Source organism: Podarcis tiliguerta, assembly GCF_965153285.1.
Source record: "Podarcis tiliguerta genome assembly, chromosome: 1".
Taxonomy (NCBI): Eukaryota; Metazoa; Chordata; class Lepidosauria; order Squamata; family Lacertidae; genus Podarcis; species Podarcis tiliguerta.
Window position 1 is genome coordinate 93,832,609 of NC_139534.1, and position 21,670 is coordinate 93,854,278.

Consider the following 21,670-nt stretch of genomic DNA (forward strand, 5'->3'; position numbering starts at 1 on the left):
ATATACAGACATGTGGGGAATTTGTTCATGCGCAATGTAGCATGATGTTACTAGGATGTAAACTGCAGTTGGCTAAGTAGGGCAACCCTTTCCATTCACTGAATATTTGCACAGCACTTTTCCCCAAGTGCTGAAAACATTTCCCTTAGCGATGGGAGAGTTTGAAATATGAACGCCCCCAGTGAGAAAAAGGGCTGCAGCTCAGTGAGAGAGCTTCTGCTTTGTGTGCAGAAGGTACGATGTTAAATCTCTGGGATCTTCAGGTAGTATTGGGAGATACCTCAGACTGAAATCCTGGACAGCTGCTGCCAGTCAGTGTGGACAATGCAAAGCTAGCGAGAGTATGGCAGAGGTGGCTAACCTGTAGCTAGGGATTTTGGAGAATTCTGTCAGGAACAGAAACCAGGAGTGGAAATTGCCACAATGTGCATGTTCATTGGATGTCAGTGGGACAATGTTCACTATCACACCTGCTCAAATTTAATTAAACAAACCACAGTCCCTGACATTCGAACGTTACAGGGCACTGTAGCTTGTTTAAAAGTGGAACTGTATGCTTCTCATCGGCTCCTGTTTTGCATGCCAGAAAGCTGGGAGAATGGGAGAACTTGTGACCCGGAGCTCAGGAAAATTTGTTCACACAGCAAGAAACAATGTTTTCCATTATCTTGATCTGACCCGTAGTCAAAGTATCTGGCTACGGAGGAAAGTCCATTTCCCCAACAACACAACACTGTATGCCTGGATCCTCACAATGAATGAATTGCAAACCAAGCAATTCTTATGTGAAAAACTGATTGCCTGGAAGGGCCCCAAGGCTTACTGTTCCTTTGATGTGCTATGCCGTGCTATAACCCCGAGAGGGAGCTAAAGGAGTAGAACTGAAACCAGTATTTGCACATTCAGTCTTTTAAAAGGGCACCATCAAAAAAAGAGCTCTGCCCGTCCAATTTTTGAAAATCCAAACAGATGATAAAGAGCAGGACCAGAGTAAGAGAGGATGAATGTAAGCTCATGGAGTTACATATAGCTTGAGTTGAGTGCAAGGGCTAAGGGACAGAGCTAAACGTTGCCAGGAAATTGTATATTTTTAGGAGCGATATGATGGACGTGAGAAAAGTGGCACCACATAAATATTGAGAAGTGGTGGAATTCAGAGTAGGGTTTTTTAAAGATAAATTCTGTCCAGCCATTCTGTAAAAAAATCAAAAATCAAAGTTGCTTTGTTTTATTAACTATAGCAAATATACCAAAATCAAAACAATATATTCAAAATCACATTAATCCTTCAAAGTAAAAATTGATTAAAAAATCAGAATCATTTTTAAAAGCCAGTGCCTTAAACTGCCAGGTAGGGGTTGGAGTCTTGGCTGCTCAGCGTAAAGCAAACAAAAAGTGTGGAGCTTCACCTTAGGCACTGCATCTTAATGCCGCCACAGCAAAGGTCCTGACCTTGTTGCCTACCTGCCGTACTTTGGAAGAGCATCAAAGGAAGGTCTAGCACAGGGGTGGGGAACCTCAGGCCTGGGAGCCAAATGCAGCCCTCCAAGCCTCTCTGTCTGCCCTTGGGATTCTCCCCAGGCCATACCAACCTCCCATTCAGCAACATCCATCACTGGCTCTGCTTTGCATTCTCCTTGAGTGTTTCTGGCCTGGCTGGAATATGTCCTTGAACTCTGATAATGATTCCTTATTGCTTGCCTAGATGGGCTGGGTATGCAGAAATGAGCCTACCCTCTCTTCCCTCTGGCCTGCTAGTGACATGTGTCATCCAGAAGACTGGCCTGAAGGAAATACAGCCCTCAGGTTGAAAATAGCTTCCTATCCCCTGGCCTAGGCTAGGCTTTGGGCTAATTCATACAGTATGTGTGGAGGCTTCTTGTGATACTCTTACGATCCCAGTTCATCTTCACAACAACACTTTAGGGTAGCTTAGGCTTGTCCAAGGGCATTTACTGATGGCTGAGGAGGATTCTGGCTCACTAAAAGCAAGTGTATGTAGTGCTATTTCCTTTAAAATATATCCCTTGCGTTTCCCAGCTGATACATGTACCCTCTTCAAAGCAGTGCACTGCAAAAGGCTCCTGGTATTTGATATCAGCCTCTTTCTGCTTCAGTGGAGACTAAATGGAATTGCAATCTCATTTTCCTCTCCCATAGATGACAGTAAAGCAAATCCCCATGGTCTAAGAAGGAGAAACCTTATTACTATCATAGCCTGCCCTCCTGCCCAGTGCCCAAGATTTTCCCGGGCACCAATATCCCAGTTGTCAGCAGAGAGTTGAGTAATATCTCTCTCTCTCTCTGGGTTTTTTAGTATCGGGTTTCCTCAGAGACCTCTCTGTACTCTGCCCCCTCTTTCATTTTGGTAATAGCTGCGTTTAACAGGCTGCTGTTTTATGCAACAGTGCATTTTAGCTTCAGAGTGGTGTATCCAGATCCAGTGAAGCATAATGGTTAATTAGTATGCAGCAAATCATCTTTAAATTGGACGTCTATGGTTTGTAGACTGTTTGAATTGCTTTTTTATTAACAGTGTATAGAGAGATAATATATCATGAGTTAATACACTTCATGTCTAAAGAGGTAAGTGCCACATGATTGTAGGAATGAAATGAAATTGGGGTCAGATGACAAATGGAGTAAATGGAGGCGAGTCCTTCTGAGCCATCTGATATTTTCAAAGTTTTCATTTTTGAAAAAAAAAATCAAGGGGGGGGGAGGACAAAGAGATAATTAAGCAAACTTTACTTTTTACTAGCTCAGTAGTAGGGGAAGGGATATAGCTCAGTGACAGAGCATATGTTTTGCATGCAGAATATCTCTGGCTCAGTCTCTGGCATCTCCTGGTAAGGGTGGCAAAAATTATTGTCTAGTGTGGAGACAATAAAGAAGTAGAGGTGCTTTTAGATTGTCACTGTTTTGGAGTGGGAGTCAATCACATACTGGCAAATTCAAGTTGTGTAATAATAAACAAGAGGCCTTGAGCAACATACCTGCTTCCCCAAAAGATCAGACTTTTTTGTGATAAGGGAAGTTATGGGAAAATGCATGGAAAAGTGTGAGAGAACATTATGACACAACAACCATCTGACCTATATAACAAAAATGATTGCCTTGTAGGAAGCGACTCATACGTGAAAATAATAATAATGAAATTCAATGGCCATTCATTCTGATACGTCTGCAGAGTGGTTAGATGATGTTCCCTCAAGGTAAGGGTTATCCTACCCTTCAGCTGCGTTTTCCTATCATTTTTCCTTTCACCAAAAATCTACTCTTTTGGGGAAGCAGGTTTGTTGCACAAGAACTCCCAGTCAGATACAATTGCAGAACCGGAAGTTGCTGGTATTTGAGTGAAGCCCATGTCTATGGAGATTCAGCACTTAAAGGGGGGGAGGTCACCTTGGCTTTATTGCCTATGGTAGCAGCCTACTGAATCCTGTTCCCCATCCTGGATGTAAACAAGTGACTGGCTTTCTCAGCATCTTCTTCCTCTTCACTTCCAGTCTCACAACCGGAGGCAGGAGAACTCTTCACCATCTCTTTTTGTTTTAATGACCTTGAACAATTTAGTATAATCCGCAAACCTGGCCACCTCAGTGCTCACCCCTAACTCGATATTGTTTATGAACAAGTTAAAAACACAGGTCCCAATCCTTCACTTTCTGCACCTCTTCATTTGAAGAACTATTCATTTATTCCTACTCTCTTCTTCATGCTATGTTACCAATTCCATATATCTCCAGATCACTCTGCTGTTAAAGGCACAGGAGGAGAAACAGATTAAAAGTTGGCAACCTTCAGTGCTGGGTAGAGATGGGGAAAAAATCCTCCCCTTAAATCACAGCATTTGTGTGCATATTTTGTTGCCAATTCTACTGCACTTCATGGGTGTTTTCATGTATTTCTACTGTAAAAATAGATAAATTCAGCAATAAAATGGACAAGCATGTAACGTAAACTATCTTTGATGCAATGTGCTCTCTTGAGACATAGACAGAAAAAAGGAATGTTAGATGCGACACTGAAATGGGGTTTCTGCCTTGTTATTACTGTGCCTGTCTCTGTGAGAGTTTGATGTTCAACTAAAAAAAGGCCCCAAGCAATTAGCAGGAATAAAGGTTGTTCATTCAAGCTCAGACTTGCCTTCTCAGCATCCTCTGTTTCTTTGAACTGCTCCAGGGAATTGTCTTCTTTGTATTTTACTCTTCTCTTCATGTTTAAAGCTCAGGAGAACTACTGACTCCGTACTCTCATGTAGCTTTCAAAAGCTGCCACTTTCAGATGCTGCAAAATCAGCTCAGAAATACTTTTATGTCTGGAGCCTTGAATCAGCCTAATACTATTTCACTAAGCACAGGGCAGGAAGCGTGGTGCTATATTTCTCCATGGGACAAGCTTTGCTATCCATTCAACAGTCATTCATCTCTTCTGTGAACATACCCAGAATTAAATCATGCCAGACAGCTGTCTGTCATGTTTGGGAGGATATTACATGATATCTGGAATAGGGCAACCAACCAGCATTGCTCGCTTGCCTTTACCACTACGGAGAAATTGAAGGAGGAACTATCCCCATCTTGCATTTACTGAAATAACAGGATTGCAGGGGTGGACCCTCACAGGGAAGCTTAGACAAACTGGATGTAAATTCTTCCCTTCAAATCCCCTGGGAAGTGGCTGTAGCTCAGTGGTAGGGCATTTGCTTTGCACATAGATGGTGTTAAGTTCAAACCCTGCATCTTCAGGCAGGACTGGGAGAGATCTCCATCTGAAAAGCTAGAGACAAATAAATAAAACAGCGTTTTCTCAATCTCGTGTACCCAAATGTTGCGGGACTGCAACTCGCACCATCCCTAGCTAGCAGGTAGTCAAGGAGGATGGGAGTTGTAGTCCAACAACATCTGGGGACCCAAGGCTGATAAAGGCTGCAGTGGGCAATACTGAGCTAGATGGAGCAATGGTCTGACTCAGTAGAAGACAGCTTACTATGTTCCCCAAACTGGTCTAGAGCCCCACTGGTGGGGGTAATTCTAAGATGAAGAAGGGACTTCTGTTTCTGAAAACTTTTAAAACACACACACACACACACACACACACACACACACACACATATAAACACACACACAACTCTTTGCTTATAAAGGGCTGCTTTGCCTCTGAGAGTTGGGCTATATTTGCATCTGCATCCATAAATTAGCAATTGCAGATTTTTGTCATGGGCCTCCCTGAACATGAACAAAATGTACAAAACCCCATTTAAATAAAATAAACCAGGATGGGGAAGACAAACTGGCTTTATCCTCTTTTTTCCTACAACTGTCACCCTATAGTTTTGTGTGTGTTAAACCCAAACAGTCACTTTCTGTCACTCAGGATGCTTCCTGAGATGGAATGACTTGTGGAATGAATGCTTCTCATGCATGCAGGGGTTTTTTTTTTGGGGGGGAGGGCGGGTTGGAGCATCTGCACAATGTTGTTCTTATCAAAATGCAAGTCCATATCTCCCACCCCCGCATTTTCTTTGGATTTTCCCTTTCTGGGAAAAATTCAAAACTGCTGGCAGTGTCCCTTTTCTGATATCTCAAAGATCTGTTTACAGCATTACATTTCTGTCTGAAATCACGCCAATCACGATACTTTTAAATGGAGTTTATACTTGCTCTCCTGTGTGCATGATGATATACTTAGTGTCAGCTCCTCATGCATTGGTGTGTCTATCTGCACAGCCAGTATGAGTCAATTTTGTGATGTCTAGAAGTGTGTTAAAAGGAAGGAAGGATTGAAGGGCCCCTGATTTGGCTATGCAATATTGAATGTTATCTGTTAACTCTGTTCTATCCTGTTTCACCTTTGTTATTGTTATTTTTTAAACCAATTCACGAACCAAGAACATATACATTGACCACTAATAATGAACCATATGTTGCAGACATTACTGCAGATATATTATTTTGTTTTTTGTGATATACAAATGACATGTGAAGACTTGGTCTATTAATTTGTATCATTTATGATCCTTGTTTATAAAACCCAATAAAAAGTTATGTTTAAAAAAGAAGAAGGTAGGATTCAGGCAGGGGTGGATGACAGTTTGGAGATCTTTGAGTGCGCTTTTGCTTTTCACTCCTTCAGAAAGTGGTGGACTCTTCTTCCTTGGAGGTTCAGCAGAGGTTGGATGGCCATGTGTCATAGATACTTTAGTTGAGATTCCTGCATTGCAGGGGCTTGGACTAGATGACCCTCAGGAACCCCTTCCAACTCTACAATTCTATGATTGTCTGATTCTATCACTCCTAGTGGGGATGCCAGTTTCCACCCTGCACAGCTGTTGCAAAGTCAGGCAATTGTTCCTGCAGCTGCCATGTATGGTTACAAAACTCAGACCAACCAAAGTAATAAATAGTGAGAGCTTTTTGGCAGCAGAAGACCTAGAAGTTGACAGGATTCTGCATGAATTGGTAGGCAGCTGCATCAGCTAGACAGGAGACAAAGCAGCCCTGTGTGCTGTACGCAAAGCATGTCTGGCTGTTGTTAGGAAGCCGGCTGTCAGGAGAGAGAGCAGGATTCATGTTCGTGCCAGTCTTTCTCCCATGCAGGTGAGTGGAAATAAGGAGAGCTGAATTTTCATGGAAACGGTCTGTCCCAGGCATCAGGATATTCTTCATTTTGGATAATCTGCCTGTTGCTCAGTTGTGACAATTGAACAACACAAACATTTATAAAGTGCCTGGAGCTGTTCAAACAGACTGTTAGTGTGCCTACAATTGATGCTTATTTAAATTATTAGCAATTGGGACCTAACCCAAAAAAGCCAAAATTTCTGTTCCTCACTTGCAAGACTAAGCATATGTTAAGGAAGAGATTTAATGACTGGCTTCTTTTAGAACATAGTATCATTTCTAAGCTGAAATTATTTATTTTGTTTATAAAACTTGCTCTTTGAAATGTATGTTTCTCCCTGTTACCCATATCTTTGATTTGGAGAAAGGCAATGTTTTTTTTCTAAAAAAAAATGTTTAGGGGTACTTTCATTTTGACTCAAGAAAATCACCATTTTATAGTTCAAGTCAGGAAAAAAAACAGTAAATGGACAGAAGTACAAAAATTCACAAAATGTTTAGGGGTATGCATCCCCCTGCATCCCCCCAGAAAAAAAAGCACTGGAGAAAGGACTGTAAAAATCACCATGTCAGAAATTGCCACAAGGGCAAGGGTGGTACAAACCCCCAGAAATTTGTTTACAACCCCCAGCCTGCATGAATGCATGTCGACTGGTGGGAGAATGTGGAATGAAAGTTTTTGGCCTCTGTATGGAGTTGTTGGCAGAGTCCTGATAATGGTGGCCTGAAGGCCCCTCTTCACTACCCCAGGAGAGAGCTGGGGTGGTGGGTTCCCTGGATGTTTGAAGTTGAGTCTTGGATCCAAACTATGAGAGAGAGATGCATCTGGAGCATGTGGAAGTTTTGCATACTACTTTTTATTTCTGTGTTGGGCATTATTCTCTCTCCCTGGTTTAGTTTCAAGCTGTCAGATTAGGTTGGTTTGTTCATATTGTTTCAATATTTGTACAAACTTGTACAGATTTTTTTTTTTGTATTTATTTAGTGATGGTATTATTTCTCGTGTGTGTGTGTGTGTGTGTTATATATTTACCGTAATTATTCACTTGATACGTTGTGAGCCACTTGGGGCACAATTTTGTGAGAAAGTGTCAATAGATGAGGTTGATCATGAAAATCTTGCAGTACGGAAGCCTCTGTTCAGCATTTCAGCTACCCCATTTCACCCCCACCCCCAGTTTTCTGCCCCCTCCAACAGTCAGCCAAGATTCTCAATGGACTGTTATGAGGGCCTCCCACTTTATGGATTTCCACCCCCAAAATATTTTTGCACTTCTGTAAGCTTCAAGATTCCTCCAAGTCTCCTTCCCTCTTGCGTACTGGGATGTGGGGTGCCTTTTGGACTACATAGCAAGATAATATCTGCTTACGTGAACTCCAGCCCTAGTGGAACATGAAGTTACTGATTTCCAAATGGTGCCACTTGCTAAAAGCCTTTATTGTTGCTCAGTGGCTACTGGGGAACGTGGATAAATCAAGTGGATTATGTGTACATGATGCTGGGCTTTGAGACTGGCTGCCAGCAGAGAGATACGTATTGCGGGTTCCTCCTCATAATAGTTCAGATGAACTGCTGTTCTCTGATTAATAATGTAAATATTACAAAACTCCAATAAGTCTCCAGTGGCTGCTTTCCAAGAGAAACTAAATCTGATCATGCGTTGCCTTCCTGGAACTTCTCATTGCCCTGGGAAGTGGAGTGAGGGTAGCACGATAGATTCTAAGCATTGTTATACACTCCTCACTTTCCCTGAGTGGTGGTAAGTCCCAGGAATAGCATATCTGAGTCATTTCCTTTGGCTGAGAATGTACCAGAGATTCGTGGTGCCTTGGTAATATCTCTTTGTTTACAAATAAGCAAGCAGAGATATTGCTAGCAAGCAGACAACACAAGTGCTAATCTCACACGAGCTCTCAATGAAGCTACAGCTGTACCTCTGCTTCAGCCAACTGCAGCTAGGAATATAGCAAGCTGCCGTATATCAGGGTCAGTTTAGCTATTTAGCCTAGTAATGTCAACTCTGACTAGCAGTGACTCTCCAGGTCTCAAAAAGAGAGGGCTTTCTCATCACCTGTTGTGGGGCCTTCAAAATGATAGGATGTGTTCTGCCACTGAACAATAGTCACTTGCCAGAGTTTCATCTTTCTGTCTCTGTGGCAATTCTGATGCTTCCACTCCAGATGTCCTCCAGCTGCATGCCAAGGCCCCACAACACAGTTGCTCCCTATGTAATGGGCAACCATACAAGACAGCAGCATATAGATTTTGAGTTCAAATAGGCCACAACTTTATTGGTTACAGATGTGAAAGGTTTGGCATTGGGTGAAGCCATTTCTTTAAATCCAGTCCATCTGCTGTGAGTTTGTCTAAGGGTAAATCACAACATGGGGGAGGGCCTATGACCTACATCAAATAGGGGTTCCCCCGGGGGGGGGTCCCCTCTGGAGGAGTTCTATGGCCCCATCTGGGCATCGGGCAGAAGCAACTCTTCATGGATCCCCTTAACAGAATACCCTTAACCAAGAAGGGGCAAGGAGAGGCTACAACATCACCTCCAGACCAGACTAAGGCTTACCCAGTGCCTAACCTCACAAAGTTGTGACAATTACTATGAGGTAGGTGAAAACCAACCGGCCAATGCCAGTTGGCCAAGTGGAAAAATTCCTGCCCAGCCCTGAATAATGGCAACTGATATGGAAGATCCTATGAACAGATCGTGGAGGAATGCTGGCCTAGCCACAATTTATTCCCTATGGGGTGGGCCCAAGTGACGCCCATTGGCTGGTTTTACCCTCCCCCTGAAGAATCCCCAGACTGAGGCTTGTCTACCATTGGCCAATCTGCAGACCGGCCTGCAGTCTTCCCCAGCTGGCCACCAGATCACTGATGTTGAAGGAAAGCGGAATGTCCTTATTACTGCATATTCATTTGTGCTCATGATTGGGGAGGTCATGGGATATTCCTCTGTCAATACTATTTGCCCTGAAGAAGATTTGAGGCAGTCATACTGCTTCTAAACATCACGTAAGGTCCTGCTAAAGTCCTGTAACTTTTCATGCCACAAATGCTCTGGGTTTTTTTATTGTCCTGCTTTTGTTGTGTTAGACTCCATCTAGACAGTAATAATGTAGAAGCATTGGAGAAGAATCAAAGAACGGTTAATAAAGCAAAATAAATTTACCACCAATGCACTATTACTGGGTCAAGAACATGTTTCAGAATACACCCGCAATATAACAGTAGTCTGGAGAGGTCCTTTGTCAAGAGTTTTTGCAAATTTGTGTACAAGCAGAAGCACTTCTTTTCTTGTTTATGTTGATTTATCACAATGCATCAAACAGCCCTTCTGTGAGAGGAAGGTGTTTTCTGCATGCAAAAGGGTATCTTTGGGGCCAACCCACAACCAATGTGATATTTTCCCTCTATAAAATGAGAACAATAACCACCACAAGATTGTGGTGAGGGCCTGCACGACAACTGAGGATGATCTAGCAAAACTAAGCACCTTGCAGTCCCACTGAGAATGAAGATTTTGCTTAAATCATTCCCATGGACAACCAGATGGCTTCAGAGTGTTTAGCTCTAGCTGAATTATGCCCAGAATTTGTAAAGCACTTTTCAGATCAAAAGTGCTATAGAAATAGCAAGGACTGACTGACTGACTAACTAACTAACTAACTAACTAGAGAAATGTTCAAGTGCTATTTGTGTGTGCTAATTTTGGTTGGAAGTGCTCATATTGATGGTAAAGACAAGGCTTTTAACTACGGATCTGCTTTTCCTTTCTGGCAGCAGTGTGGAATAGAAAGGATTTGGTAAGAATTTTGCTGTTGTCCTTCTTCCACATCTTGTTTCCCAACCTTTTCCTCTGTTCCATTGTCTGAACCTGACAATCCTTGGTTTCTTCTGTATTGTCTGTTCTTAAAAAAATGAAATAAAAATAAAGAAAAAATCATGGCAGGGGAATCTGATCTTCTTAGCTTGTGCTGATGCTTCTTTGCTCCTGAATAAATATTCCCTTTTGTGTCCTTGCAGGTGGATGAAAAGAGAACGGTGGAGAGGAGGTGGTCAGAGGGTGACAAACATTCAGAGAATGTGCTTGTCAGAAAGGTGAGAGCAGTCTTTAATGACAATTTCCGTGAACAGGGAGCAGGGCTGACTGGCTTAATTCACTAACCATCAGTGGCTGCATTTGACAACAGAAAATTCCAATTCACAAGTCAATTCTGACTAAATGCACAAGAAGATTCTGACTAAACCTAAGGAAGGACTTTCTGACAGTAAGAGCAGTTTGACAGTGGAACAGGCTACCTTGGGTAGACTTGCCTTTATTGATGGTTTGCTTTTTAAAAAACATTTTGAGGTTTGCCTCAGGTGCCAAAATGTCTTGGGCCGGCCCTGACAGTGGCTAGCTGCAACATGCACAGCTGAACTACTTAAATGAGCCAGTTGGCTTTGTGCCCTGATTTGCCACGGAGAGCATCCTATTGCTCATGCGTGGCTGCAGTATTACCACCAGTACTGCATGGTCAGTGACAGCAGTGAGGAAATTCTGCTTAAGGTCTTTAGAAAGAATTCTTCCCCATCAGCGAATAAGGCAATTTTTCTTGCCACTATGTTTATCTCACCCTGAGGTGACTTGTGGGCACAAGACACGTGACCTCATTGTAAACAGAGATGTGTCAGTTACAGGTAGGTAGCCGTGCTGGTCTGCCGTAGTCGAAACAAAATAAAAAAATTCCGTCCAGTAGCACCTTAGAGACCAACTAAGTTTGTTATTGGTATGAGCTTTTGTGTGCATGCACACTTCTTCAGACGCTAAAGGGGATAAAAGCAAGCACCTGATGCACCGTTAATCAATGTTTTGGTCCAGGCAATCCGTTTCCAGTATGGTGCAATGCTAAGTAATGGTGTTTTGTGGAATGCCATCACAGTGCTGTTCAGCACACAGGCCACCAGAGGGTGCCAGAAGCACAGCACGGCTTTAGCCATCCTCACCTGAATATTACATTTTCAAACAGCAAAAGAATAGGAGGGGGAACTTGCTTGCTAAGTCCAGTGCTTTAATTTGACAAGGACTGCAGTCAAGGTGCGGGAGGGACCTGCCTTACTTGGAGTGCAAAACGAAGCCATGGTGCTTTGCTTGAGGTTGAAAAGGTTTGTGGCAGGAAAATGCTCAGGCTGGGCATGCAACGCCTGTTCTGTTCCTCCACCATCCTTGCACCACCGTGCAAATTCTTTCACTGCTCCATCAAGCCGTATGACTAAGACCTGTCACACGTGATTCATTCTTGCAGCTGTAGTAAGCTCTTTGGGAAGGAGGGGTGTTGATCCAGAGGCTGCTAACTGCCGGCGTTAACAACGAAAAACACGTCACTCTCAGATTGCAAGGGGCTGACTCTTTTTTTGCAATAGATTTGGCCCTGCTCACTGTTCAGCGCAGACCCAGAAGGAAGCCTTGGCTCCCTTGAGCCGACGAATGCTCGTAATTAACGGAGCACAAATTGAATAAGCCTCCCTTTCCCGGTGAAGTGATTCATTAGCCTGAGCTCCAGCTGCAGCCCAGGGAGCACGGTGAGCTGAGCTGATCTGTGTCACTCCCTTATGGCCCAAGAAGCGCAGCTGTGGCCAAGCTGAGCTGAGGCCCTGGTCAGCGTGGTAAACAGCTCCCTGCCCTTGCCCTGAGCTGGCTCCCAACAGTGAATATCTGCTGCTCACTTCCTTAATACAAAGTGCAGTCATCCTTGGAAAAGCTGGGCTGCTCCTTACATCTCATATTGCCCAGAAGATACGTGATTCAGCAGGCAAATCTGTAAACATGAGCTGCCTCCCCCACCCACTTCAAGACACACTTTCAGTTCGAGTTGGCTATATTCTACAAAGCACTTCATCATCCCTTCTGATGGCAGTTCCACCCCTTGTTTAGACTGAGGGGGTGTCGATATTTGGGAATCTATCACTCTTTTTTGAGCTATTAAAAATAAACATATTCTGGCTAAATCCAGAGTCTCTCACTTGAGCTCATAAGTCAACAAACAGTGGACACCAGCTGCGATTCTTGCTGATCGATTTGCCAGGTTTGGAATATTCATTCCAGTTCCCCTGCACAGTGATCTCCTAGATGTCCTGGATACAAACTCCCCCCCACCCCACAATTCATAGATTTCATTCACATGGTATTCCAGTGCTCCAGCAGGCTCTCTGATATAGAAATATATATCTTATTTCTCATTTCCTCCTCCCAAGCATCAAACTCCTGAGTCTGCAGGTGAGGCGCAGGTATGGTCATGGGAAGCAATTTTGGGGAGGCCAGAAACGGAAGTGGCTGGAGGGTGTCCTGAGCCTCTGGGGTGCTTTTTTATTGCTCACAGTAGAGATCCTAACTTCTTGCTTCTCCACCCACATGTGGGATGGGCTTGTCAGGCCCCTAAATTCCCTTTGGTGGAGAAGTAAAGTGTTGCTGTTCTTTCTCTCCTTTGCCCACCCACATAGGTGTGTCTCCTTGGCAACAGGTTCCTCAGCCTCTAATTTTCCTCAGTTCTATTTTGATCTGCAATGAAATGCCAAGGGTGTTAATTCTTGTTCAGGGTGTGTGCGTGCGTGTGGCTGCCTTTGAAGGGGAGAAATATGGAATATTGATTTATCCGCAGACAATGAACATCACAGGACGTGTATATTCAGCAATATGCTCTGGGGCCTCCCTTCAGTTCAGAGAGCTGCTGGTTGGCTCCCACATCTGGTGGGCTACACTAAACTCTCGCTGTGTTGATGGCTTTCTTTCAAATTCATTCCTTCTTGTTCTGAGCAGCCACTTTTCGTTAAGGTCTTAAGCATTCAAGCAAGACCAGCATTCAGCTGCTACAACGCCGAATGGAACAATAAATCATGAGGCCTCAGGCAGCGCAAGCAAACAAATTTCCTGCTCAAAGTACATTGTTCTGACTTGTATACTGGAGGCTCATTATGCAGCATGCTCTGAGCTCCCTGTCCTTCTGGGACCAACTATACAGGTACAAACATTTATACGTAGTGCAGCACTATAGCACTTTTCCCCAACATAGTGCACGCCAGATATTTTAGACCACAATCCCCTTCAACCCACATCAACATGGCAATGCTGGCTGGGGCTGATGGTTATTATAGTGCAAAATACAGTGGTACCTCAGGTTACAGACACTTCAGGTTACAGACTCCGCTAGACTAGAAATAGTACCTTGGGTTAAGAACTTTGCTTCAGGATGAGAACAGAAATTGTGTGGTGGTGGCGTGGCGGCAGCTTTTGTTGTTGTTGTTTAGTCGTTCAGTCGTGTCCGACTCTTTGTGACCCCATGGACCAGAGCACGCCAGGCACTCCTGTCTTCCACTGCCACCCGCAGTTTGGTCAGATTCATGTTTGTAGCTTCGAGAACACTGTCTAACCATCTCATCCTCTGTCGTCCCCTTCTCCTTGTGCCCTCCATCTTTCCCAACATCAGGGTCTTTTCCAGTGAGTCTTCTCTTCTCATGAGATGGCCAAAGTATTGGAGCCTCAGCTTCACGATCTGTCCTTCCAGTGAGCACTCAGGGCTGATTTCCTTAAGAATGGATGCGTTTGATCTTCTTGCAGTCCATGGGACTCTCAAGAGTCTCCTCCAGCACCATAATTCAAAAGCGTCAATTCTTCGGCGATCAGCCTTCTTTATGGTCCAGCTCTCACTTCCATACATCACTACTGGGAAAACCATAGCTTTTACTATACGGACCTTTGTTGGCAAGGTGATGTCTCTACTTTTTAAAATGCTGTCTAGGTTTGTCATTGCTTTCCTCCCAAGAAGCAGGCGTCTCTTAATTTCGTGGCTGCTGTCACCATCTGCAGTGATCATGGAGCCCAAGAAAGTAAAATCTCTCACTGCCTCCATTTCCTCCCCTTCTATTTCCCAGGAGGTGATGGGACCAGTGGCCATGATCTTCGTTTTTTTGATGTTGAGCTTCAGACCATATTTTGCACTCTCCTCTTTCACCCTCAATAAAAGGTTTTTTAATTCCTCCTCACTTTCTGCCATCAAGGTTGTGTCATCTGCATATCTGAGGTTGTTGATATTTCTTCCAGCAATCTTAATTCCGGCTAGGGATTCATCCAGCCCAGCCTTTCGCATGATGAATTCTGCATATAAGTTAAATAAGCAGGGAGACAAAATACAGCCTTGTCGTACTCCTTTCCCAATTTTGAACCAATCAGTTGTTCCATATCCAGTTCTAACTGTAGCTTCTTGTCCCACATAGAGATTTCTCAGGAGACAGATGAGGTGATCAGGCACTCCCATTTCTTTAAGAACTTGCCATAGTTTGCTGTGGTCGACACAGTCAAAGGCTTTTGCATAGTCAATGAAGCAGAAGTAGATGTCTTTCTGGAACTCTCTAGCTTTCTCCATAATCCAGCGCATGTTTGCAATTTGGTCTCTGGTTCCTCTGCCTCTTCTAAATCCAGCTTGCACTTCTGGGAGTTCTTGGTCCACATACTGCTTGAGCCTTCCTTGAAGAATTTTAAGCATAACCTTGCTAGCGTGTGAAATGAGTGCAATTGTGCGGTAGTTAGAGCATTCTTTAGCACTGCCCTTCTTTGGGATTGGGATGTAGACTGACCTTCTCCAATCCTCTGGCCACTGCTGAGTTTTCCAAACTTGCTGGCATATTGAGTGTAGCACCTTAACAGCATCATCTTTTAAAATTTTAAATAGTTCAGCTGGAATACCATCACTTCCACTGGCCTTGTTATTTGCAATGCTTTCTAAGGCCCATTTGACTTCACTCTCCAGGATGTCTGGCTCAAGGTCAGCAACCACACTACCTGGGGTGTACGAGACATCCATATCTTTCTGGTATAATTCCTCTGTGTATTCTTGCCACCTCTTCTTGATGTCTTCTGCTTCTGTTAGGTCCTTACCACTTTTGTCCTTTATTATGGTAATCTTTGAACGAAATGTTCCTTTCATATCTCCAATTTTCTTGAACAGATCTCTGGTTCTTCCCATTCTGTTGTTTTCCTCTATTTCTTTGCATTGCTCATTTAGGAAGGTCTTCTTGTCTCTCCTTGCTATTTTTTGGAATTCTGCATTCAATTTCCTGTATCTTTCTCTATCTCCCTCGCATTTTGCTTGCCTTCTCTCCCCCGCTATTTGTAAGGCCTCATTGGACAGCCACTTTGCTTTCTTGCATTTCCTTTTCATTGGGATGGTTTTCGTTGCTGCCTCCTGTATAATGTTTAGAGCCTCCATCCATAGTTCTTCAGGTACTCTGTCCAGCAAATCTAAATCCTTAAACCTGTTCCTCACTTCCACTGTGTATTCATAAGGGATTTGGTTGAGATTGTATCTTACCGGCCTAGTGGTTTTTCCTACTTTCTTCAGTTTAAGCTTGAATTTTGCTATAAGAAGCTGATGATCTGAGCCACAGTCAGCTCCAGGTCTTGTTTTTGCTGACTGTATAGAGCTTCTCCATCTTTGGCTGCAGAGAATATAATCAATCTGATTTCGATGCTGCCCATCTGGTGATGTCCATGTGTAGAGTCGTCTCTTGTGTTGTTGGAAAAGAGTGTTTGTGATGACCAGCTTGTTCTCTTGACAGAACTCTATTAGCCTTTGCCCTGCTTCGTTTTGAATTCCAAGACCAAATTTGCCAGTTGTTCCTTTTATCTCTTGATTCCCTACTTTAGCATTCCAATCCCCTATAATGAAAAGAACATCCTTCTTTGGTGTCACTTCTATAAGGTCTTGTAAGTCTTCATAGAATTGGTCAATTTCAGTTTCTTCAGCACCAGTAGTTGGTGCATAAACTTGGATTATTGTTATGTTAAAAGGTCTGCCTTGGATTCGTATCGAGATCATTCTATCATTTTTGAGATTGCATCCCAGTACAGCTTTCGCCACTCTTTTGTTGACTATGAGGGCCACTCCATTTCTTTTGCGGGTTTCTTGCCCACAGTAGTAGATATGATGGTCATCCGAACTGAATTCGCCCATTCCCGTCCATTTTAGTTCACTGATGCCCAGGATGTCAATATTTATTCTTGCCATCTCATTTTTGACCACATCCAACTTACCAAGGTTCATGGTTCTTACATTCCAGGTTCCTATGCAATATTTTTCTTTACAGCATTGGACTTTCCTTTCGCTTCCATGCATATCCGCAACTGAGCGTCCTTTCGGCTTTGGCCCAGCCGCTTCATCAGCTCTGGATCTACTTGTACTTGTCCTCCGCTCTTCCCCAGTAGCATGTTGGACGCCTTCCGACCTGAGGGGCTCATCTTCCAGCGTCATATCTTTTATATGCCTGTTGTCTTTGTCCATGGAGTTTTCTTGGCAAGGATACTGGAGTGGCTTGCCAGTTCCTGCTCCAGGTGGATCACGTTTGGTCAAAACTCTCCACTATGACCTGTTCATCTTGGGTGCCCTACTCGGCATAGTTCATAGCTTCTCAGGAGCAGGAGGCCCCATTAGCTAAAGTGGTACCTCAGGTTAAGAACAGTTTCAGGTTAAGAACAGACCTCCAGGACAAATTAGGTTCTTAACCCAAGGTACCACTGTATCTGGAGGGCACCAGGTTGACGAAGGCTGCTCTATAGTGTGGCATAGTGGCTAGTTCATGAGGTGTTAACTAGGAACGCCCAGTCTCAGCTGTCATCTCACTAGGCGGCCAGAGTTGGGCTACTCTCCCTCAATCTCACCATCCCATCTGCGGTATGAGATAAATAGTGGCCTGTCTAACCATAGGACTGTCCTTTTCTTTAAGTAGAGGTGGCTGACTCAGGCAGCTGATTTGGGTCATGAAAAGGCAGCCAGCTGTTTGTTATTTATTTTACATTATTGTATTTTTCCTGCAAGAGAGAAGGAGAGAGAGGTGGGGGGGGGTTTGCCTCAAGGTCCAAAAGAAGCTGTTCAGCCTCGGGTACCAGGCCCCTTGATTTGAGGAGGGCACCATTTACTGCTCCAGCTCAGGTAGTGAGCATCTGTTTTAACAAATCTTGCGAACAATGAGCTGTGCGAGCCATTTGTGTAACTGTGTGTGCCAAATGAGCAGTTAGCCATTTGCATTTGCCACCTCAGGAGTGTGCGGTGTCAACTGTTCGTTAATCGGCATTAGGTGCCTGTGCAGAATTATCTGTTCTGACAAAGCATTTTGTCAGGTGTTGAATCCTGGAGTGCTTCTTGGAAGAGCATCAACACAAACTTGTGCATGGGTTGTTTGGAAGCCCACACAGAGGAGATAGTTCCTTTGTTCCTTAGGGTCCCCAAACATTGGCACCTAGATGTCTCCATTGCAGAGCATCCTTTGACTTTCTGCAGCTCAGGAGGATGTAGGAATTACAGAGCATTTAAGCTACCCAAGACTCTCAGATTACTCAAGCAGGGGATTTTGATTTGGGTGACATGTAACAATATATTCCTAGCCACAATCTCCAAATGATGCAAGTTTCCAGGGGTTCCAGGTACTTACCCAGGGTTTGTGTTTCCTTTGGAATGAGGCACAGCAGAGACTGTGGTGTCTTTAGGTTATATGGCTTAATTACACATAATATACAACCTGAGCCTACGATGGAGGGGTTGACTCAGGCTTTGTCTTTCAAACTATTAAAGAGCTGAAGGAGGGGCCCCACCCATTTGCTGTCTGGCACAGAGCCCCTTTTCCTTTGTTCTCTTAATAGCCCATCTCCCAGGTAATTACCTCATGAGGAAGCTAGCCTGTTTTATATTTTAACACTTGCTGATTTAAGGGATTAAAGGATTCTGGCACCACAAACTCATAACAATATAAAGAGGAAAGAGGGCAGGCCAATACATTGTTTTTCTTTTTGGTCGGCCATTTATAATTAGTGTTTTATTCTTCCTTTTACAATGTTCCGCTGTACTATTTTTCTTACTTTGTTGCATTTTAGTTATTTGATTGTTTTAGGGTTTGTTTATTTTTAGTTTTGTAAACCATTGTAATATCTCCATAAATTGTGGTATATAAATACTTTAAACAAACAAACAAACAAACAAACAAACAAACAAACAAACACACAAATAATAAGCTAAGTAGTATTTTTACTTGTTTTTTAAAGCATAATTATACTGCCTTTTAACTATACATTCTTTGAGGTGGCAAAGCAGGTGGTGCTGTGGTCTAAACCACTGAGCCTTTGGTGATCGGAAGGTCGGCAGTTCGAATCTGTGCAACGGAGTGAGCTCCCATTGCTCTGTCCCAGCTCCTGCCAACCTAGCAGTTCAAAAGCACACCAGTGCAAAGAGATAAATAGGTACCACTGTGGTGGGAAGGCAAACATCATTTCCGTGTGCTCTGGCTTTCATTATAATGTCCAGTTGCTCCAGAAGCGGTTCAGTCATGCTGGCCACATGACCCGGAAAGCTGTCTGTGGACAAACGCCAGCTTCTTCAGCCTGAAAAGCAAGATGAGCACTGCACCACATAGTCACCTTTGATTGGACTTAATAAAGAGGTCACCTTTGAGATGGCTTAAAATATTAATAACCAATAGGCTCAGTTTGCATTAAAATCCAATTAAAACATCACAAAACAGTGGGATATGTAAGCAAAACAACAAAAATAGCAGCAGATAAAAATAGCTTCCCAAACTGGAGCAGGAGCTGAGAAATGGAACCGCAAGAGAATAGCAGCTCAGCCATTCAATACGTAGGTGTAAAAAAACTGCCTTCATTTAGTCCCTAAAAGCCAATGATGACTTAGCACCTTATGGTTCCATTGGGGGGGGGGGGTCTGTAAATTGGACACCACTACAGAGATGACTTTCTTCCCTGTCAGCACCTACCTTATTTCTGAAGGTGAGGGTGCCTGGAGTAGGACTTCCGAAAAAGACAGCTTCACAGGCTCAAGCAGCACAAAACCCCCCAACGATCTTTATAAAAGCTAGTTGCACCTGCAAACATTTCAGGGTGGCCAGACTGCTTCGTTTCTAATTGGTGTATATCCTGTAGCCTGAAATCCCATAACTTTTCACATCACAAATGTTCTGGGTTGTTGTTTTTTATTGTCCTTCTTTTTGTTGCACCTGAGCCCCTCAGGGCAGCAATAATGTGGTGACAGTAGGAAAGCAGCCCAGAGCAACTAATAAAGCAGAATAAATCCACCACTAAGGCAATTCTTATTATGTCAAGAACATGCTGCGGGATATGCCCACAATAAAACACTTTGCTTGGGACACCACTTTTGAGAGCTGATCAAACTAGGCCCAAATAGTACCGCACCGTATTTTTCGCTCTATAAGACGCACCAGACCATAAGACGCGCCTAGTTTTTGGAGGTGGAAAACAAGGGGAAAAAAATATTCTGAATCCCAGACGCCAGAACAGCAAGAGGGATCGCTGTGCAGCCTGCATTCACTCCATAAGACGCACACAGATTTCCCCTTACTTTTTAGGAGGGAAAAAGTGCGCCTTATAGAGCAAAAAATATGGTAGCTTCCTGATTGGCAAGCATGATGGTGAAGTGAAACTTGGGCAAGCCTAGACACACCTACTTCCTCCTTTGCATTACTTCCCCTTTCACTACCCTTTCTGAAGTCAGGATAGCTGCATTCAAGTGCTGAAGGAGCTGAGTTGTCATTGAGAAGCCCTTCAAGCAGCCACTCATATACGAATTGGATTGGCCATAACGCAAGAAGGTGAGATGGTCAGCCAAAGGACCAGCAGATTGAAACAGCCTAAGAGATTCATAATTGCTGTGGTGATCATCAGCTTGAACTCTGGACACCCAGGAAATCCTTCCACATTAATCACATATTGTTTTGTTTCAATTAGGAGAGAGGAAAATCTCCCCAGAAGAGCCCAGGGGATAAGGGCTCTACCCTGACCGGGAGAGAGCGGTCAGAATACATGCGGTGGAAGAAGGAACGGGAACAGATTGACCTGGAGCGACTGGCACGCCACAAGAACGCAAGGGGGGAATGGCGGCGGGCTTGGGACACAGAAAAATCAGAGCACATGTAAGTTGTCTCCCAGTCAACACACACTCTGCATGCTTGTAGGCCAGGCATGGCCAAACTTGGCCCTCCAGCTGTTTTGGGACTACAATTCCCACCATCCCTGACCACTGGTCCTGTTAGCTAGGGATGATAGGAGTTGTAGTCCCAAAACAGCTGGAGGGCCAAGTTTGGCCATGGCTGCTGTAGGTCATCTTTTACCAACCCAGTGCCTTCCAAATGTTTCGGACCCGGGCTTTTTCAGCCATAACTCACCAGAGCTCAGTTCTGGCACCTCTTAGGTGCCATTGCCATTCAAAGAGAACAAGGGAAGTGTTCATGGTGAGTTCCGACATCTATCTTAAAAAAAAGCCAGAACTGTTTTAGACTACAACCCCCATCAGCCTCCCTGTGCTTGCGCTTGATGGGGCTGGTGGGAATTGCAGTCCAAAACATCTAGAGGGTACCAGGCTGGCCAAGGCAGATTGTAGCCTGCAAAGAGGTCAGTGATAGGAAAAATATCCTGGTGGGAGCTAGAAAGCTGATGGGAAGTAATATGCTTCATGCTACTCTTGGGGCTTTGTGGACTTTATGGGGCTTGTGATTGCTAGAGAAAGAGGGTAGTATATCAATGTCTCGCCTAAATAGATGGCTCAGAGTCAACTACCCACAGAGGATCCATTATAAGATGGACTCTCCTTCCTTGGAGGTTTTTAAGCAGAGGTTGGATGGCTGTCTGCCAGGGCTGTATGCCAGGGTTGAACTAGATGACCATTGGGGTCGCTTTCAGTGCTAAAATTCTATAATTCTATGAACATCAGGGCATGTGCAAGTTAAGGAGAAGAAGGCAACTCATGTTGATAAGAAAAGGGCCCCTTGTAAAGGAGGACATCACAATTTATATTCATTTAACTAAAAGCCAGTCTAATCTATTAGTGAATGCCCTCCATACAGCCCATAGGGATTCTGAAGGGAGATACTGGTTATTTTGTATTTTAAAACTGACCTAAAAACACAGAATTTGCAGCCAACCACTTGGCAAAACTGTTTGGCAGCAGTTTTCAGGGCAGGCAAAAGCAAGGACTGTTTC

The 21,670-nt window shown here is 43.8% G+C and overlaps 1 protein-coding gene across 2 annotated transcripts in view; it reads left to right on the forward strand.

Annotated features, from left to right (window-relative positions):
* Positions 1–21,670, forward strand: part of CCDC9B (coiled-coil domain containing 9B) — a 54,104-nt gene that overhangs the window by 14,404 nt on the left and 18,030 nt on the right. For both annotated transcript variants that reach the window (XM_083450390.1, XM_083450391.1), the window contains exons 6-7: positions 10,663–10,737; positions 20,420–20,604. In XM_083450390.1, the coding sequence (XP_083306516.1) occupies positions 10,663–10,737; positions 20,420–20,604 (260 nt within the window). The remainder of the gene's footprint in view (positions 1–10,662; positions 10,738–20,419; positions 20,605–21,670) is intronic.